Source organism: Pleurodeles waltl, chromosome 11 (assembly GCF_031143425.1).
Source record: "Pleurodeles waltl isolate 20211129_DDA chromosome 11, aPleWal1.hap1.20221129, whole genome shotgun sequence".
NCBI lineage: Eukaryota > Metazoa > Chordata > Amphibia > Caudata > Salamandridae > Pleurodeles > Pleurodeles waltl.
Window position 1 is genome coordinate 639,336,448 of NC_090450.1, and position 17,267 is coordinate 639,353,714.

Here is a 17,267-nt window from a genome sequence, read left to right on the forward strand (position 1 = left end):
TTCTGTTCCCTTAACGCTATTCTTTGTCTCTCGCTCTCACTCCTTCCAGCTTCCTCATCCCAAAAGTATTAAGAGTTTGTGAAAACTGGCACCTCTCTCCTCCTCTCTCTGTCTTTCTCACGCTCTCTCTCTCCCTCCCACCACCCTGTCCTCACCTCATAAACTTTTGCGGCAAGTCAAAAAGCATGGAAGCCCGTTGTGAGCTCGGTGGTATTTTGATTTGAATGTAGGGTTCCTTCCCTGACTTGCCTCTTGGGGAATGGGGGAACTTCAAAACACTGACCGCCAGAGTAAACCCCTCTTTCTGGACAGTTTTATTTTGCCAGATCGCAAAGGCTTCAATGTCCTAGCGCAACACAAGCCAACAAATTTCAGGGGGATGGAGCTACATACGTTCGAGAGCTATTCGATTGTCACCTTTAAAGAAGAGCTCCAATCAGAGAGCATGTCATGCGTCAGTATCGCAATAAACGACGGACTGTGTTTCGAATGCGTTTTAATTTCAGTGTTACACCATAGACCTCTATTTAACGCTGATCAATAGGGGTGCAGGTGAGAAACATATATCGAGGCCATTGGTACACGAAAAATGTGCCTCATAGGTGGGCGTGACAACGATGGTTGTTAGGAGGGCGGTGGCTGGAGCCGCTGCATATATCAAAGCCCCCGTCACTGGTGTAAGCGTTCTGTCTAATGCCCCTTCGCTCATGTAATCTCACTCACTCACAGAGCAGGGTGGTGCTGAACGGACAGCTCCTTAAAGGCGCCACATGCCAACGCTGCACCTCAGCAGCCACACAAAAAACACTGCCTTTGTCTTGGCCGGTAATTTCATTTGTGATTGCTTGGTAGTGCAAAGCTCAATAAGAATATCCTGGATAAATAATTATCCCTTTACACAATAAATCTGACTGCACAAGTAAAGGAATGGCTCTGATTTTACCCTCCTTGCTCTGCTTTTTTTCTGCTTTACTGTCAGTGCACCTTGTCAGTCTGCGTTGCTCCTTCCTGGTTGGGCAATACCGGGGGCATTTTCCCTTGTGCGGATGCAAGCTGGGGAGGGGTCTAGCGCCCACCCTGCATTATTACCGTGTCATGGCAGCTGTAATAAAGGAAAACTGTGACTCAGCATCGTGTCAAAGGGGAGGGGAGGTGGGAATCATTCCCGGCAGAGCGGGAGCTGGATGAACCAGGCAGAAACCCCAAGTCAGTCCCCTCCCTTCTCAAAAAACACCCAGGGCTGGAGATCGCTGCAGAAAGCAGGAGGTTACACGCGACCACCCAAAAACAAATTAACCCTGCCGCCCCTGCCTCCCAGACCTGCTGTAACTTGAGTGATCGGGTCTCCACGGACGCCTAGCACATGGCACCTCCCAAAGCTGGCATCCCTTGAAGCTGACACCCCCCTGATGCTGACAGTGCCCCGAATGCTAACATCTCCCCCTTTGCCTAGGCACACCATCATCACTTCCGGATCAGAGCCCGGTTCTGCTGCAGAGTTCTTCTCCTGGTCTTGATGCTGAACGGGGAACTAGCAGCCTGCCTCCGCCTCCTCCTGAAAGCACTGCAGAGAAAAGGGTAAGCCCACAACGCCCAACTTTGGTGGCCACAATCAGGAGCCACTCCCTGAAATTCATTGTTAGAAAAAAATGACCAGTGTGAGAAAGAACAGAAGGGGGGTGGATTCAACCTCTGTTGTCTGACGCTGTTGCCCATGCCCCTCACCCTCTAATACACTGATCAGTTGCTCTTCTCTTCCCTCCAGGGGCAAATTGACTGCTGGGCAGAGGCGAGGATGGCTGGGAGGAGCGGCATGGAGAATGGCGAGGAGGATGGCTTCTTTAAGAACTTGGGCTCCGGGAGCCCCAAGCCCAGACAGAAATTCTGCGGCATGTTCTGCCCGGTGGAAGGCTCCTCGGAGAACAAGACCATCGACTTCCACTCGCTTCCCCCGGGCAAAGGTTTGTCCAAGGTGGTGGCCCAGCAGAGGGACGTGGCCCACCTGGGCAAGAGCAGCAGTAACTGGGGTGATGCCGGGGAGCCATCTGTTGATTCCGGGAGGAGGCTGGAGATCCGGAGGAGTACCGGCAAAGAAGCACTGCAGAACATCAGCGACAAGGTGGGTGAGGACTATACGAGTTTGGGCTGATATTCTGCAGCTGTGCCATTAATGCCCATTATCGCTCTTCTCTTGTTTCACCCATTCCCCTTTATTGACTTTGAATGCCGTTGTCAGTACATCCCCTTAATTGTATCCTCGTTGTTACTGATAAGTATCTAACAAAGTCCTGTTGTGCATAATTCATGCTTGGATTAATCGCTGCCCCTGAGCAAAATTTGGGACATGACCAGCGTTAGCTGTGTAAGCCCTACAGTTTTGAGGAGGGGTCCCTGCTGATGCACGCCTGAGGCTGGCGGGCGGGGTTTGGTTTTATCGCTTCATTTAACATTTTCAATCACCACCAGACTAGACAAAGCCCCACCCTTTTTTGTGCAGCTCACAGCTGCGGTAATTGTGATTCCGGCGCAGCACAAACTGCCCACATGGCACAGAGTGATGCCCCTGTGCTGAAGATCAAACTCTGCAGGGGACATCCGTCTGTCCTGTGATGTCCTTGGGCGTACGGGACCATCTCATATGCCTCTTAAACGTGCATGAATAAGTGCAGGCCAGGAGTGGATCGGGTGGGCGTGTGTGCACAGGAGTGACAGACTGGTCACACAATTTCCCCATAGGCTCATAATGATCAAGGACTTACGCATCAGTGCCCTTTCCTAGTGGGCCATAACGGTACCCACAGCACCTGAAGAACCGAGCATCGACCTCGAAGAACAGATGCATGCAAGCAGCACGGGTTCTAGTCCCTGCAGTACACCAGAGCACGCAAGTTTCCCAGGTAGAGGTGTGAGTAGGTCATGTCGTCCTTGATTTTACTTTGCATTCTGGGCACTGTAGTCCTGTTTATCCTACTTAAAAAATCAAGACTACAAGTCTTAGAATAGAAAAAGAAAAACACAGAAGTGATTGAGGTTTAAGGACCAAGAAACGGGAGATCTTTGCAGCGCCAACTGTATCGTCATTCTCAGGGGCCCCGCACGAGAGATATAACTTGGTTTGATTGCAGGATGTTCAGAGATAGAAAACTTAATTGAACTGGCACACACACACTTCAGTGAAAATACGCCGATAATGGGAAAAATGCTGATTGACACACTTTTATAATTATAGTAGTGGAGTTAATAGTACAGCTTCAAACTAATTGCAGATTAAAAACGATAAAAATCTAAAATATTTAATTTAAAAAAATGAATAATTTATGTCACATAATTCTGAGTGCATTTTTGGGCAGGCATACCTCTTCACAGGACTCCTGTCAGTTGGCATTCATGTTTCTTACACCCTGCACCTTTTTTTTTTTACAGCTGTGGGGTATTATTCCATGTGCCTTGTGGATGAATATAAAAAATGGGCACTTAAAGAACCACGATGATGCTAATGTCCTTAATGCCACACACGGGGCGGGGTGTTTGTTGTTGCAATCAAGACAATGATGTGCATTACGGAAACATTAGGCCTATTTTAACACATGGCTCACTCTATATCACTCTACCAAATACATGCCATGGTCAAGAAATACACGTCCTCTGGTGCTGCGGCCCATGAGACTGCTTAATGTAAATGGCTTTTCCATTTCTTATTTATTTCCCTTAGTCCTTGTTCAGCAGCCCTTGAACATTCAAACTTTCTTCTAGAACGTGCAGCCTTTGCAGAAATGGCCTTCTGATACTCTGCAAGCACATCTTCTCTTTCATACCACGATGCCTGCTCCTGTTCACTTACATCCGTCCCTCAAAATGCCACGATGGACAAACCCCAATGTACTACGTCTCCCTCACTAACATACACCAAATATCTTATAACATGTAGGTCTGCTCTGTGCACCCACTGCCTCTTATAACACCCGGAAATGCTTCCTAACACTTGTTTGTGTTCTCATTCACAGCACCCGCCCCCTTTTCCTAGTCCCTACACCCCATATTACCCAAATCACCCTGCCCGGCCATCTACACCTCCTCTTCTCCACACACCCAGCACCCACAAGCCACATTCCTCACACCACATAGCCCACCCTATGCCAATTCTTTTTACCCACTGCCTCTTTTTCCTTCACTCCCTGTCCCTGATCATCTCCTGCTCCCCATTGCCTACTCATTATTACCAGCACACCTTCACCTTCTCCTTCACTTCTCCCCAGAATTCACCATCTCACATCACCCATCCTTGCTCCCTACAGTCAGCAACCCATACCCCTCCATTATTAAGTCATGCTCCTTAGCACTCTCAAAATACGGAGTATTGCTCTTTACCACCAGCAAACCTAGTCAACCAAATTATATCCACGCTTCCTAGCCGTCTTTGACTTCAAATGCCCAGCCCTACCTGCCCCCTACAAATTTCTCTTCCAAGTAGTAATACAGTGCATTGAATGCGGCCATATTTCTAGCATGGTTTCTGTCCCCAACCCTTAGGCTGCCCCAAAACACCAATTTAAGTGGCCTCAATGATTCTACCATCTGTTTTTTTGTGGTTTCTTGCAGAGGCTTTCCCTGTAGGGGGCATCGAGTGCCCGCGTCATAATGGTTGAGGTGAGCTCCCATAAAGGGTCTGTGCTATTATAATTTTGCACCCATCGGCACACTCAAGGCTACCTGGGGGCTTATTGCATACATTGGACGGTGCGTGAACTGAGGTGACTAGAGCAGCCCATAGCAGGCCCGTGAGTGTATCACCACCCCTGCCCCAGTGAGACATTGCTAAGCACACAATGCATGAGAGTCCTTCTTCATTTAGAGTGCCCGTATCAGTCGGGTAGACTGAAGTTCTCAAGTACGAGGCTAGCGGCTAGCGGAAGGCACAGGTCAGCAAGCCAGCTGTCAAATAAATCCTGTTTATTTTGGGAAGTAACTTGATCTAATTTTGACTGCTTCTCTGTTGAGAGATAGACGGTGCATTAGCCTCTTAGCATCAGGTTTGAAGGTTTCAAAAATGCTACCTACCTGTTCTGCAATCAGGAGCTATGGCTTAGAGGCAAAGGCTTCTGAATTTCGTGACACTGGTCCCTCTGAGGCAAGGGTTCAAGATCCAACATTGATGGCAAGGTCTTCCTTTACAGTCAAAATCTATAGTAATTGTTTACAGCTTAACCAGGTTTGCAAAACCTACCACCACTGAACAGTTGTCTGGAGGCTCGTTAATGGAATGATCAGACCCTGGGGACAGCCTGCGCAGGCAACTCATCCTGGCCCTAGTTATTTGGGGGACTGGGGACAGCCCCTCAGGGAGACATGACCCAGTCTCCTCTTAAGCAACTACAACATAGCAACATCACACAGCACAATGCGATTCAGGCGTCGTGACCTGGCCTACCCTAGTATTAGGAGGCTTGGGGACAGCCCCCTTTGGGAAAACGATCCCAACCCCCTCCAACTATCACACCATAGTGACAAGTCACGGCATGACCAGACGTGATGGGCCTAGGCCACAGCAAGCAGCCAGAAGAGGTGGCAGAGATGCTGGCCAGAATAAGAATGGCAGCAGAGAAGCACAGGAAAGATTGGTTGTACCGCAAGTTGAGCAAGGACCTGAAAGAAAGTCACAATGATCAGCCAGTGAGTGGCACATTAGGCACCATGGTGGATTCAGAGGACACAAACACTGAACCTGAGGCGTTGCCAAGGCCAAAGAAGCATCAGAAGAATGAGAGCAAGGCACCTAAGAAATGTGTGGGAAAGAAAGGACTAGGGTGAGTGCACTCGCCGCCTGCAGCCATCACGGCAACAGCAGGATCCAGCAGCGGGGACAGGGAGAAGACATCCCATAGTGAGCATATAAGTGCAACTGTTAAAGAGTGTTTAACATCTTTTACCCCAGTACTGTTCAGTGGCAATGACCCAGTGCTAGGGCAAGCTCCCCCAGTGGGGAGGGGATGCTGGTTTGTGGTGCCAGTGGGAGGGAGACAGGGGCCCTAAGATACATGTGAACAGGACAATTCAGCATCACCTACAGCAGCATGGGGCAGCGCAGTAGTTAACAGGGCACCTACAGCGGAAAGCCTGGTATTAGCAGGTCAAGCGCTGGAATCTAACACAAGACCCTCACTGGGGCAGCCCTCAAAGATCACTAAGGCAACAGGGTTAACAATATGCCAAATAAGGGACAGGCAGATTAATGGTCCAGTGTACAGCCTCCCGTGTATAATCCTCACAAAAACAAGATACACTGTTCCAAAGAGAAAGAAAATGAAGAACAACACAGGGCAACCCTTTTGCTAGAAGCAAAGTCCCTCACACATCCAATTGGATGTCATGCTTCATCACTGGGCATACTCCTCGTCAGACCGGCGTTGCAATGTCTGACGGGCACCCCGTAAAGGGGGTTCTTTGCTGGAGATCTTTTCCCAATTACTCTGTGCCGTGATAGGAGGTATAGCAGACAATGCCAACTTACAGGCACAATAAAGATAGGAGAGCAAAGAAAGAATAAAATTGGCTCAACCTAGCACATCATCATAAATTTATTTGATCAGGGAAGGGTCTTGGCCAAAGTTAAAAACAAAAGGAGAGTGAAAGTAGAGATAATGCTCATTCACTCTCTCAATCAAGGTCAAGAAGGGGGGAGGACACTACCTTACAACCCCTTTAATTGGGTCAACATGTTTCCATTGACGCTTCATCAGGACCAAAACAATCGAAACTTCTCCTTTATTACACACACAGACCTCAATACGTCTAGAATTGTTAGTCTACTAGTCTCCGGTCACTTACTTGAATAAACTGCACATCAGGCTAGTCTAGTACAAAAAGGTCGCCCTGTAGAGAAATAATAAAAAATGATGAACATCTCGAATCCAATGCAAGTCATGTAATTCTATGCACACACAAAATAAAAGGTGCCACTCAGTGAATAAAAAGCGATATTGTGCTCAGTGGTAGTGTGGGGTACATCAGTATACTGGCTTACCATCCCAAATTATGAAACCGGCTCCCTAGGAATACACGTGCCGGGAGACAGGCGCAATCACTATAAAGACATAGAACATTGTTATCATGGTATTGTGCATAAAGGCCCCTCAAGCCCCCTTGTTTGGGAAACGTGGGATCAAAAACGAGCTAAGTCACGATCCCACCAAACCAATCAAAGGAAAACACAGTCAGACTCGACCACCCAGGTGTATGATAATACACCAGCAGCCCAACACCTATGTCACCTGTTGTCCAGGGACTGGGGCGGCTAATCACCCTATTTGTGGAGGAACTTAGAACAGGAGACAAGGCATCGGTGAAAGGGAGTCCCCTTAGGTGCATAACAATGTTAGTAACTAACATAGTACAGAGAGTACAACCAACATTAAGCCCATATTAAAACCACTGAAAATTCCAGTCAAAGTAGTGTGAGAAACTCACTCACGCAAGTATATACTCACAGTTGTTTAGCCAGTCCTCCGTTCGGGACCTACCCCGGGGCAGTGTTCCTGCAATTATGCACAGAACGCGATCGGTAACGTAAATAAGCCGATGGGACCCGGAAGTCAAATCAGCAAAGTGTATGCTAATAGGCTCCCCCTGGTCACGCAGTGAGGAGCTGCAAAAATGGAAAAAGGACACAGGGGAGAGAGTCTCTCCCTCAAAGCACCATGGAAATAGAAATAGGACTAGGCACAGCCAGGCACGTAAATGCATGGAAAATCTCAATTACCGTGTAGGAGCCAAACAATGGCCGTAACAAAAAGAGAAATAGATAATTAAAAAATATAATGACTGTACGCATAGTGGAACGTGCTGAATTATTAAAAGCACACATATAAACCAGCCATATCAGCAGAGAATAGCAGGAAAGTAGACAAGATATATGGAAAAAACGAATGAATGTAAAGACTAAGGATAACAATCACATCTTTGCCAAAAATACACTCAATCAAAATTATTGAGCAAAATGCAACCATGGGATGTCATCATTTATAACCCATGGTCCCCAGTTGGAACACCCAACGCTGTTTAGTCTCAAAAAGGGACCTCGAATCACTACTTATAAACCTAGGAGAGTCAAAATTACCCACCACATGTCATTGGGATTGTGGTGTAATTCTGAGAAATGTACGCTCAGTTTCGTGGTGGCACGGCCACACCTGATATTACTCCGGTGCTTATTAATCCTTACTTTGACTGGTTTGGTAATCATTCCAATGTAACGAAGGCCACAGGGGCAAGTAATCATATAAATACAATTACGTGGCTTACAATTAGTATGTTTGACAAGTCACCAAATGCCTATCAGTTCCAGGTCAAGCGTATCCAGGTGTCTAGTAAGAGGATAGACGTTACAGTTACCACATGGATAGTGACCTGAAACAGGGGGGAGATTCCAAAGTGTCATTTCTTTAGAGTTCACAAGGTCGGCTGGTGGTCGAGTATGGACCACCATATCTTTGATATTGGTTATCCTCTTAAACGCAAATAAGGGTTTTGGAATACATTCACCTCCACTCACTAGGATAGACCATCTCTTGTTGATCAATTTCCTAACGGTATTGGATAACGGAGTGTATGTGGACACACAGGTCAACCGAGTGTCAGGTTCCTTCACAGTAGTCGTCAATAATGCGCCTCTATTGTTGTTCCTAGCCCTTTTGCGGGCAGTGTTCACAATGTGGGGTGGATAGTGTCGCTCATGTAGTTTAGTCTTAAGGTCATTTGCTTGTGTCTCAAACAACTGAGCACTGCTACAATTGTGACGTAACCGCAAGAACTGTCCATAGGGCAAGTTGTCATGCAAGGATTAAGGGTGGTGACTCTCATAGAGTAACAAACTGTTACGATCTGTGGTCTTATGATAGGTGCATGTTTTCAATTTGCCTTTATCAATACTGATCATCAGATCCAAAAAGGGGATGTATGTTGAAGAGACAGAAGAAGTGAATTTCGAAAAAGGATTGAGGGTGTTAATCCACAGAATGAAGGGATTAACATCTCCTAACAAACTTTGCCATACAATCAAAATATCATCGATGTAGCATCGCCATAATTTGATATTGTCATAAAAAGGGTTAGAAATAGGAAGTATATGGCATGTTTCAAAATCATACATGTACAAACAGGCCAGACTTGGTGCGAAGGTACTGCCCATCGAAGTCCCCCATATCTGATGGAAAAACAGATCCTCAAATTGAAAAAAGTTTTCATTCGTGGCTAATGTAAAGCACTGCATGATAAAATGAACTGGAGTTGTGGAACTCCATGTCCCCCCGAGAAGGGCATTCTCAACTACAGTACTTGCAGCGTAGCCTCCTGGGGTATGTTGGTGTATAGGGCTTCTACATCAAGTGTTATGAAAGCATGAACTTCCACAGTAGAATTGAGTGATTCAATCAAATTCAAGACATCCTTTGTGTCTTTTAAGTAAGTGATGGATTCCCTCACTAATGGTTGCAAGAAGTGATCGCAAAAAACGGATAAGGGCTCTAAAATAGAACCAATACCGGACACTATAGGGCGTCCGGGTGGAGGAACCCTCCCCTTGTGTATCTTAGGGAGGCAATAAAAGTACGGAGTTCGTGGATGGACAGTATCCAGAAACTCTGCCTCTTTTTGTGAGATCCATAAGTTACTGCAAGCTTCCTCAATCATACTCCGTATCTGTAATCTCTCTGTAGGGTCTCGTACAATCCGGGCATAGTAGGTGGAGTCGCTTAAGAGGCGAATTCACTCATGCCTATAGTCATCGGAATTCATAACAACTATGGCCCCACCCTTATCACTGAGTGCCACCTTTTATTTGTGTGTGCATAGAATTACATGACTTGCATTGGATTTGAGATGTTCGTCATTTTTTATTATTTCTCCACAGGGAGACCTTTTTGTACTAGACTAGCCTGATGTGCAGTTTATTTAAGTAAGTGACCGGAGACTAGAAGACTGAGGTCTGTGTGTGTGTAATAAAGGAGAAGTTTCAATTGTTTTGGTCCTGATGAAGCGTCGATGGATCCATATGGACCCTTGAGACGCGAAACATGTTGACCCATTTAAAGGGGGTGTAAGATAGTGTCCTCCCCACTTCTTGACCTTGATTGAGAGAGTGAATGAGCATTATCTCTACTTTCACTCTCCTTTTGTTTTTAACTTTGGCCAAGACCCTTCCCTGATCAAATAAATGTATGATGATGTGCTAGGTTTTGAGCTAATGTTATTCTTTCTTTGCTCTCCTATCCTTATTGTGCCTGTAAGTCGGTATTGTCCGCTATACCTCCTATCACGGCACAGAGTCATTGGGAAAAGATCTCCGGTAAAGAGCCCCATTTACGGGGTGTCCGTCAGACATTGCAGCACCGGTCTGATGAGGAGCATGCCCGGTGATGAAGCATGACATCCAATTGGATGTGTGAGGGCTTTTGCTTTTAGCAAAAGGGTTGCCCTGTGTCGTTCTTCATTTTCTTTCTCTTTGGAACAGTGTATCTTGTTTTTGTGAGGATTATACATGGGAGGCTGTACACTGGACCATTAATCTCAGTGTCCCTTATTTGGAGTATAGTTAGCACAGCAGTTTTGCTGTGGGACTTTATCATTTATCTTTTTTCTAAGTGGTTGTAGACTTAGTTGTCCCCTAAGATGGATGACTTCCAGGGTCTAAGTTTAGATGATGATATGGTGTCTGCGATTTTACAGACTCCTTCTATTCTTGGTAGGGATGGATCCAGCCCCTAAGGGAGTCTCAAGGAAGACTGGGACAAACTGTCTGCCTTGAACCGGGAATTGATTAAAACTATTATGTATGGAACTATTATGACGGATTATCTTAGAGCCAATATTGCCCCCAATGGTTTACTTGTATCCAACATACAGAGAATCTTCTTACAAGATCTGGTATGTAGGAAAGACTGGGCACAAATTGCCTGGAAGTGTACAAGGGACTGGCTAGTCCTCATCATTAACATGTCCAAATGGCTAGCTGAATCTATTACCATCCAAATCAACCTGGTAGAAAGCACACTAAAGACAGCCATCACATTGGCAGCATTTAAGAGTCACTTAACAGAAATCAATTCCGAACTTAATGAAACTAAAGAATTCCTGACGCAACAGAAAATTACGAAATTACAGAAGGACATCATTAATTTCAGCAGAGAAAAAGTTTACCCATACATCAAGGAGGAGTTTGAGGCCGACACTCAGTCACATTCCTCAGATGAGTCGACTTCTCATAAGAAGCCGTGTAATTAAGGGATCAACTCTTCCTCTGATGGGTGGAGTACTGATGATAATATGCCACAAACCATGTTTTAATTTCTCACAGTTCCCTGTTAATCAACGGATGGCATGGCAATCACCATATCCTTTCTTCCAGCCTCGCCCTGTGATGCCTTTTACATGCCTTTTTTAGGCCGCGGCCGGGGCAGAGGAAGAGGCAGATGTGTACATTGGGATAAGGAAGAACCCCAGATGGTGACTTGGAGCCAAGGCAAAAAACAGCCACTGAGAACCGAGTGGTTAACCTATCCCTATCCACTAGGCCCCTCTCATTTGATGTGACCAATGCCCTCAACAGAGGTTTAGGCTTTGTGCCTACTCCCAGTGAAGAATTTATTCGACTAAACTGTGAACTTTCACAATTTTTCAGAAAGATTCTGTTACAATTCTTTTTTAAGGATAAACCGGTTGACCCTCAAAAAGAGGATTCTGGATTGAAGAAACCATCATCCTTTGTTCCCCCTTCACTGGCTTTGCCATGTGAAGTACTTGCATTTGAAAAAGCAGTGATGTCTGACCTTAATAAATTACGACCTAAACATTACTTTATCAATATTCCAACCAAGGAGAGGAATGCACTAAAAGTCTTGGCAGCTGACCGGACTATTGTGATAAAGCTAGCAGATAAGGGTGGGGCCATAGTGGTTATGAATTCCGATGACTATAGGCAGGAGTGCATTCGCCTCTTAAGCGACTCCACCTACTATGCCCCCGATTATACGAGACAGTACAGAGAGATTACAGATCCAGATACGGAGTATGATTGAGGAAGCTTGCAGTAACTTATGGATCTCACAAAAAGAGGAAGAGTTTCTGGATACTGTCCATCCACGAACTCCGTATTTTTACTGCCTCCCTAAGATACACAAGGGGAGGGTTCCTCCACCTGGACGCCCTTTAGTGTCTGGTATTGGTTCTATTTTAGAGCCCTTATCCGTTTTTTGCGATCACTTCACTTCTTGCAACCATTAGTGAGGGAATCCATCACTTACTTAAAAGACACAAAGGATGTCTTGAATTTGATTGAATCAATCAATTCTGCTGTGGAAGTTCATGCACTCATTACACTTGACGTAGGAGCCCTATACACCAACATACCCTAGAAGGCTACGCTGCAAGTAGCTGAGAATGCCCTCCTCGAGGGGACATGGAGTTCCTCAACTCCAGTTCATTTTATCATGCAGTGCGCTACGTTAACCATGACTGAAAACTTTTTCCATTTGAGGATCTATTTTTCCATCAGATACAGGGGACTTCCATGGGCAGTACCTTTGCACCAAGTCTGGCCTGTTTATACACATATGATTTTGAAAAATAGCATATACTTCCTACTTCTAACCCTTTTTATGACAATATCAAATTATGGTGACGCTACATCAATGATGTTTTGATTTTATGGCAAGCTTTGTTAGGAGATGTTAATCCCTTCATTCTGTGAATTAACACCCTCAATCCTTTTTTGAAATTCACTTCTTCTGTCTCTTCAACACACATCTTCTTTTTGGATCTGATGATCAGTATTGATAAAGGCAAATTGAAAACCTGCACCTATCATAAGACCACAGATCGTAACAGTTTGTTACTCTATGAGAGTCACCATCCTAAATCCTTGCGTGACAACTTACCCTATGGACAGTTCTTGCGGTTACGTCACAATTGTAGCAGTGCTCAGTTGTTTGAGACCCAAGCAAATGACCTTAAGAGTAAACTATTTGAGCAACACTATCCACCCCATGTTGTGTACACTGCCCGCAAAAGGGCTAGAACAACAATAGAGATGCATTATTGATGACTACTGTGAAGGAACCTGACACTTATTTGACCTGTGTGTCCACATACACTCCGTTATCCAATACCATTAGGAAATTGATCAACAAGAGATGGTCTATCCTAGTGAGTGGAGGTGAATGTATTCCAAAACCCTTACTTGCGTTTAAGAGGACAACCAATATCAAAGATATGGTGGGCCATACTCGACCACCAGCAGACCTTGTGAACTCTAAACAAACAACACTTTGTAATCTCCCCCCTGTTTCAGGTCACTATCCATGTGGTAATTGTAATGTCTGTCCTCTTACTAGACACCTGGATACGCTTGACCTGGAACCGATAGGCATTTGACGACTTGTCAAACACACTAATTGTAACACACGTAATTGTATTTATATGATTACTTGCCCCTGTGGCCTACATCACATTGGAATGACTACCAGACCAGTCAAAGTAAGGATTAATGAGCACCGGAGTAATATCAGGTGTGACTGTGCCACCACAAAACTGAGTGTACATTTCTCAGGATTACACCACAATCCCGATGACATGTGGTGGGTAGTTTTGGACTCTCCTAGGTTTATAAGTAGTGATTCGAGATGCCTTTTTGAGACTGAACAGCGCTGGATGTTCAAATTGGGGACACATACCCATGGGGTAAATGATGACATCCCATGGTTGCATTTTGCTCACTAATTTACATTGAGTGTATTTTTGGCAAAGATGTGATTGTTATCCTTAGTCTTTACATTTATTAGTTTTTTCCATATATCTTGTCTACCTTCCTGCTATTCTCTGCTGATATGGATGGTTTATATGTGTGCTTTTAATAATTCAGCACGTTCCACCATGCACACAGTCATTATATTTTTTTATTATCTATTTCTCTTTTTGTTACGGCCATTGTTTGGCTCTTACACGGTAATGGAGATTTTCCATGCATTTACGTATCTGGCTGTGCCTAGTCCTATGTCTATTTCCATGGCGCTTTGAGGGAGAGACTCTCTCTCCTGTGTCCTTTTTTCATTTTTGCAGCTCCTCACCGCGTGACCAGGTAGAGCCTATCAGCTTACACTTTGATGATTTGACTTCCGGGTCCCATCGGCTTATTTACGTTGCCGATAGCGTTTCGTGCATAATTGCAGGAACACTGCTCCAGGGTAGGTCCCGAACGGAGGACTGGCTGAACAACTGTGAGAATATACTTGTGTGAGTGAGTTTCTCACACCACTTTGACTGGGTTTTCCAGTAGTTTTAACATGGGCTTAATGTTGGTTGTACTCTCTGTACTATGTTAGCAACGTTGTTATGCACCTGTCCCCCTTTCACCGATGCCTCGTCTCCCGTTCCAAGTTCCTCCACAAATAGGGTGAGTAGCCGCCCCAGTCCCTCAACAACATGTGACATAGGTGTTGGGCTCCTGGTGTATTATCATACACCTGGGTGGTCGAATCTGACTGTGTTTTCCTTTGATTGGTTTGGTGGGATTGTGACTTAGCTCGTTTTTGATCCCACGTTTCCCAAACAAGGGGACTTGAGGTGCCTTTATGCACAATACCCTGATAACAATGTTCTATGTCTTTATAGTGATTGTGCCTGTCTCCCCGCACGTGTATTCCTAGGGAGCCGGTTTCATAATTTGGGACGGTAAGCCAGTTGACTGATGTACCCCACACTACCACTGAGCACAATATCACTTTTTATTCACTGAGTGGCACCTTTTATTTGTGTGTTCATACAATTACATGGCTTGCATTGGATTTGAGATGTTCATCATTTTTTATTATTTCTCTACAGAGCGACCTTTTTGTACTAGACTAGCCTGATGTGCAGTTTATTTAAGTAAGTAACCGGAGACTAATAGACTGACAATTCAAGACGTACTGAGGTCTGTGTGTGTAATAAAGGAGAAGTTTTGATTGTTTTGGTCCTGATGAAGCATCGATGGATCCATATGGACCCTTGAGACGTGAAACATGTTGACCCAATTAAAGGGGTTGTAAGGTAGTGTCCTCCCCCTTCTTGACCTTGATTGAGAGAGTGAATGAGCATTATCTCTACTTTCACTCTCCTTTTGTTTTTAACTTTGGCCAAGACCCTTCCCTGATTAAAGAAATTTATGATGATGTGCTAGGTTTTGAGCCAATTTTATTCTTTCTCTGCTCTCCTATCCTTAGCCTGTAAGTCGGCATTGTCCGCTATACCTCCTATCACAGCAGAGAGTCATTGGGAAAAGATCTCCGGCAAAGAGCCCCCTTTTCGGGGTGCCCGTCAGACATTGCAGCGCCGGTCTGACGAGAAGCATGCCCTATGAATGAAGCATGACATCCAATTGGATGTATGAGGGCTTTTGCTTCTAGCAAAAGGGTTGCCCTGTGTCGTTCTTCATTTTCTTTCTCTTTGGAACAACAGGGTTAACAAGCCTGATCACCCTAGCAGTTAAGGAGTGGATCTAGAGGAAGGAGTTTATCTACATATCCACCCTCTTAGAAATACAACTACAGGTTCTGGACCTGACCCTGTGTCATAGGAAGGAAGAAGTCACGAAAGAAAGGAAGAGAGTGAGGAATGAAAGGAACCTTGACAACTGGTTAGACACCTTTACATTAATGGCACGTGTCATAGCGAAGTTCCCTGCCTGCATGGCTGACATAAGGTTGTATGAGTCCAAGATACATGAGGCACATAAAATTGTTCCGGGTGATGCTTGGCTGGAATACAACAAGGGGTTTAGACTAAAAATGTAGGCACACCCGGAGATGGAGTAGAATGAGGAGGATGTATCTGGGTACATTCATAAAATGATGGTGGCCAAAGAGGTCACGTCATGGGCAGGGAAATGCGAACAGCCCTTTCGGATCACCCATTTCAAGGGGAGGCAGGAGACTAATAGGTCAACACAGAGCACAAATCTCCATAACCGGAGGCCACCCAGTGATGAGGCAGCCAGCGATATGTTTGAAATATGACACTGATGAATGCAAGTGGGGGCCAGCATACAAATTTACACACGCCTGCTCCTCATGCAGAAGAAATCAACCAGCATCAAGGTGCAAGTGGAACAAACTCCGAGCAGACAAGAAGGAAAAGAAAAAGAAGCATTAGTATAGGCAGGATGTCCGGGGGGACACAAGGAGTGGCCAAGTGATCAGCTAGCCAAATCCCTAGCCAACACACACCTACTCAGAAGGTTAGCCAGTGACTACACTAACAAAGAGGATGCTAACTTGTTGGTAAAGGGCTTTGAGGAAGGCTTTGTAATGCCATTTGAGGGTGCCACACTTCTTGGGGTGGGGGAAGGAATTTGAAATCACCACAGGAACATCCAGAGTTGGAGCAACAAAAAATCAAGATAGCGAAAGACCTGGGGAATAAAGGGAACACTATCCCTCCCTTTCCACAAGGACATGATAATCTCACCACTTGGGGTGGTTTTCAAGAAAGAGCTAGTGCAGTACAGGCTCATTCATCTCCTTTCATTCCTAAAGGGTGCTTTAGTGAACCAATGGGATTAACCCGGAAGCATGCTTTGTAGGGTATTCCACTGCGGAGGACGCCATTGACCTGATGAAGGCAACAGGCAGGGGATCCCTCATGGCAAAGGCAGACATCGAGTCCACTTTCCGACTTCTTCCGGTTCACCCTGATAGTTTCCATCTGCTGGGTTTCCAATACAAGGGCAGACATGCTTTGACAAGGCAATGTCAATGAGTTGCTCAATATCCTCTTTTACTTTGAGTGCTTCAGTACATTTTTGGAGTGCTCCATACACAAGAGGTACCCGTGGGGGGGGGGGGGGAGGGGTGTCAAAATGCATTACCTAGACAAATTCCTGTTCGTAGGTCAGACAAGAACAGAGGAATATCGGAGCACAGTGAGAGCATTTCATGAGTTGGCAAAGGAGCTAGGAGGCCCCCTGGCAGCAGCGAAGACAGTGGGCCCGGAAAGGCCGCTAGTTTTCCTGGGTATTGAGCAAGACTCAATAGCAGGTACATCTGGCTGCTGGAAGACAAGGTCACTGAGTTGAGAAAGGAGATCAGGGCCCTATGCAGTAAAGAGAAGGCAACCATCAGAAAAATACAAAGAATGATTGGCAAGGTGAACTTTGCAGCAAGGGTTATACCAGCTGGACAGATGTTTGCAATTGCTTAATCAGACTGACAGCAGACCTGCAGGAGAAACGCCACCATGTCAGG

The 17,267-nt window shown here is 45.5% G+C and overlaps 1 protein-coding gene across 1 annotated transcript in view; it reads left to right on the plus strand.

Annotated features, from left to right (window-relative positions):
• The first annotated feature begins 987 nt into the window (after positions 1-987).
• DPYSL2 (dihydropyrimidinase like 2) overlaps positions 988-17,267 on the plus strand; it is a 377,715-nt gene continuing 361,435 nt past the window's right edge. Inside the window, exons 1-2 of the mRNA XM_069214158.1 lie at positions 988-1,578; positions 1,766-2,119. Coding sequence (XP_069070259.1) covers positions 1,796-2,119 — 324 coding nt within the window. The 5' untranslated portion in view covers positions 988-1,578; positions 1,766-1,795. The remainder of the gene's footprint in view (positions 1,579-1,765; positions 2,120-17,267) is intronic.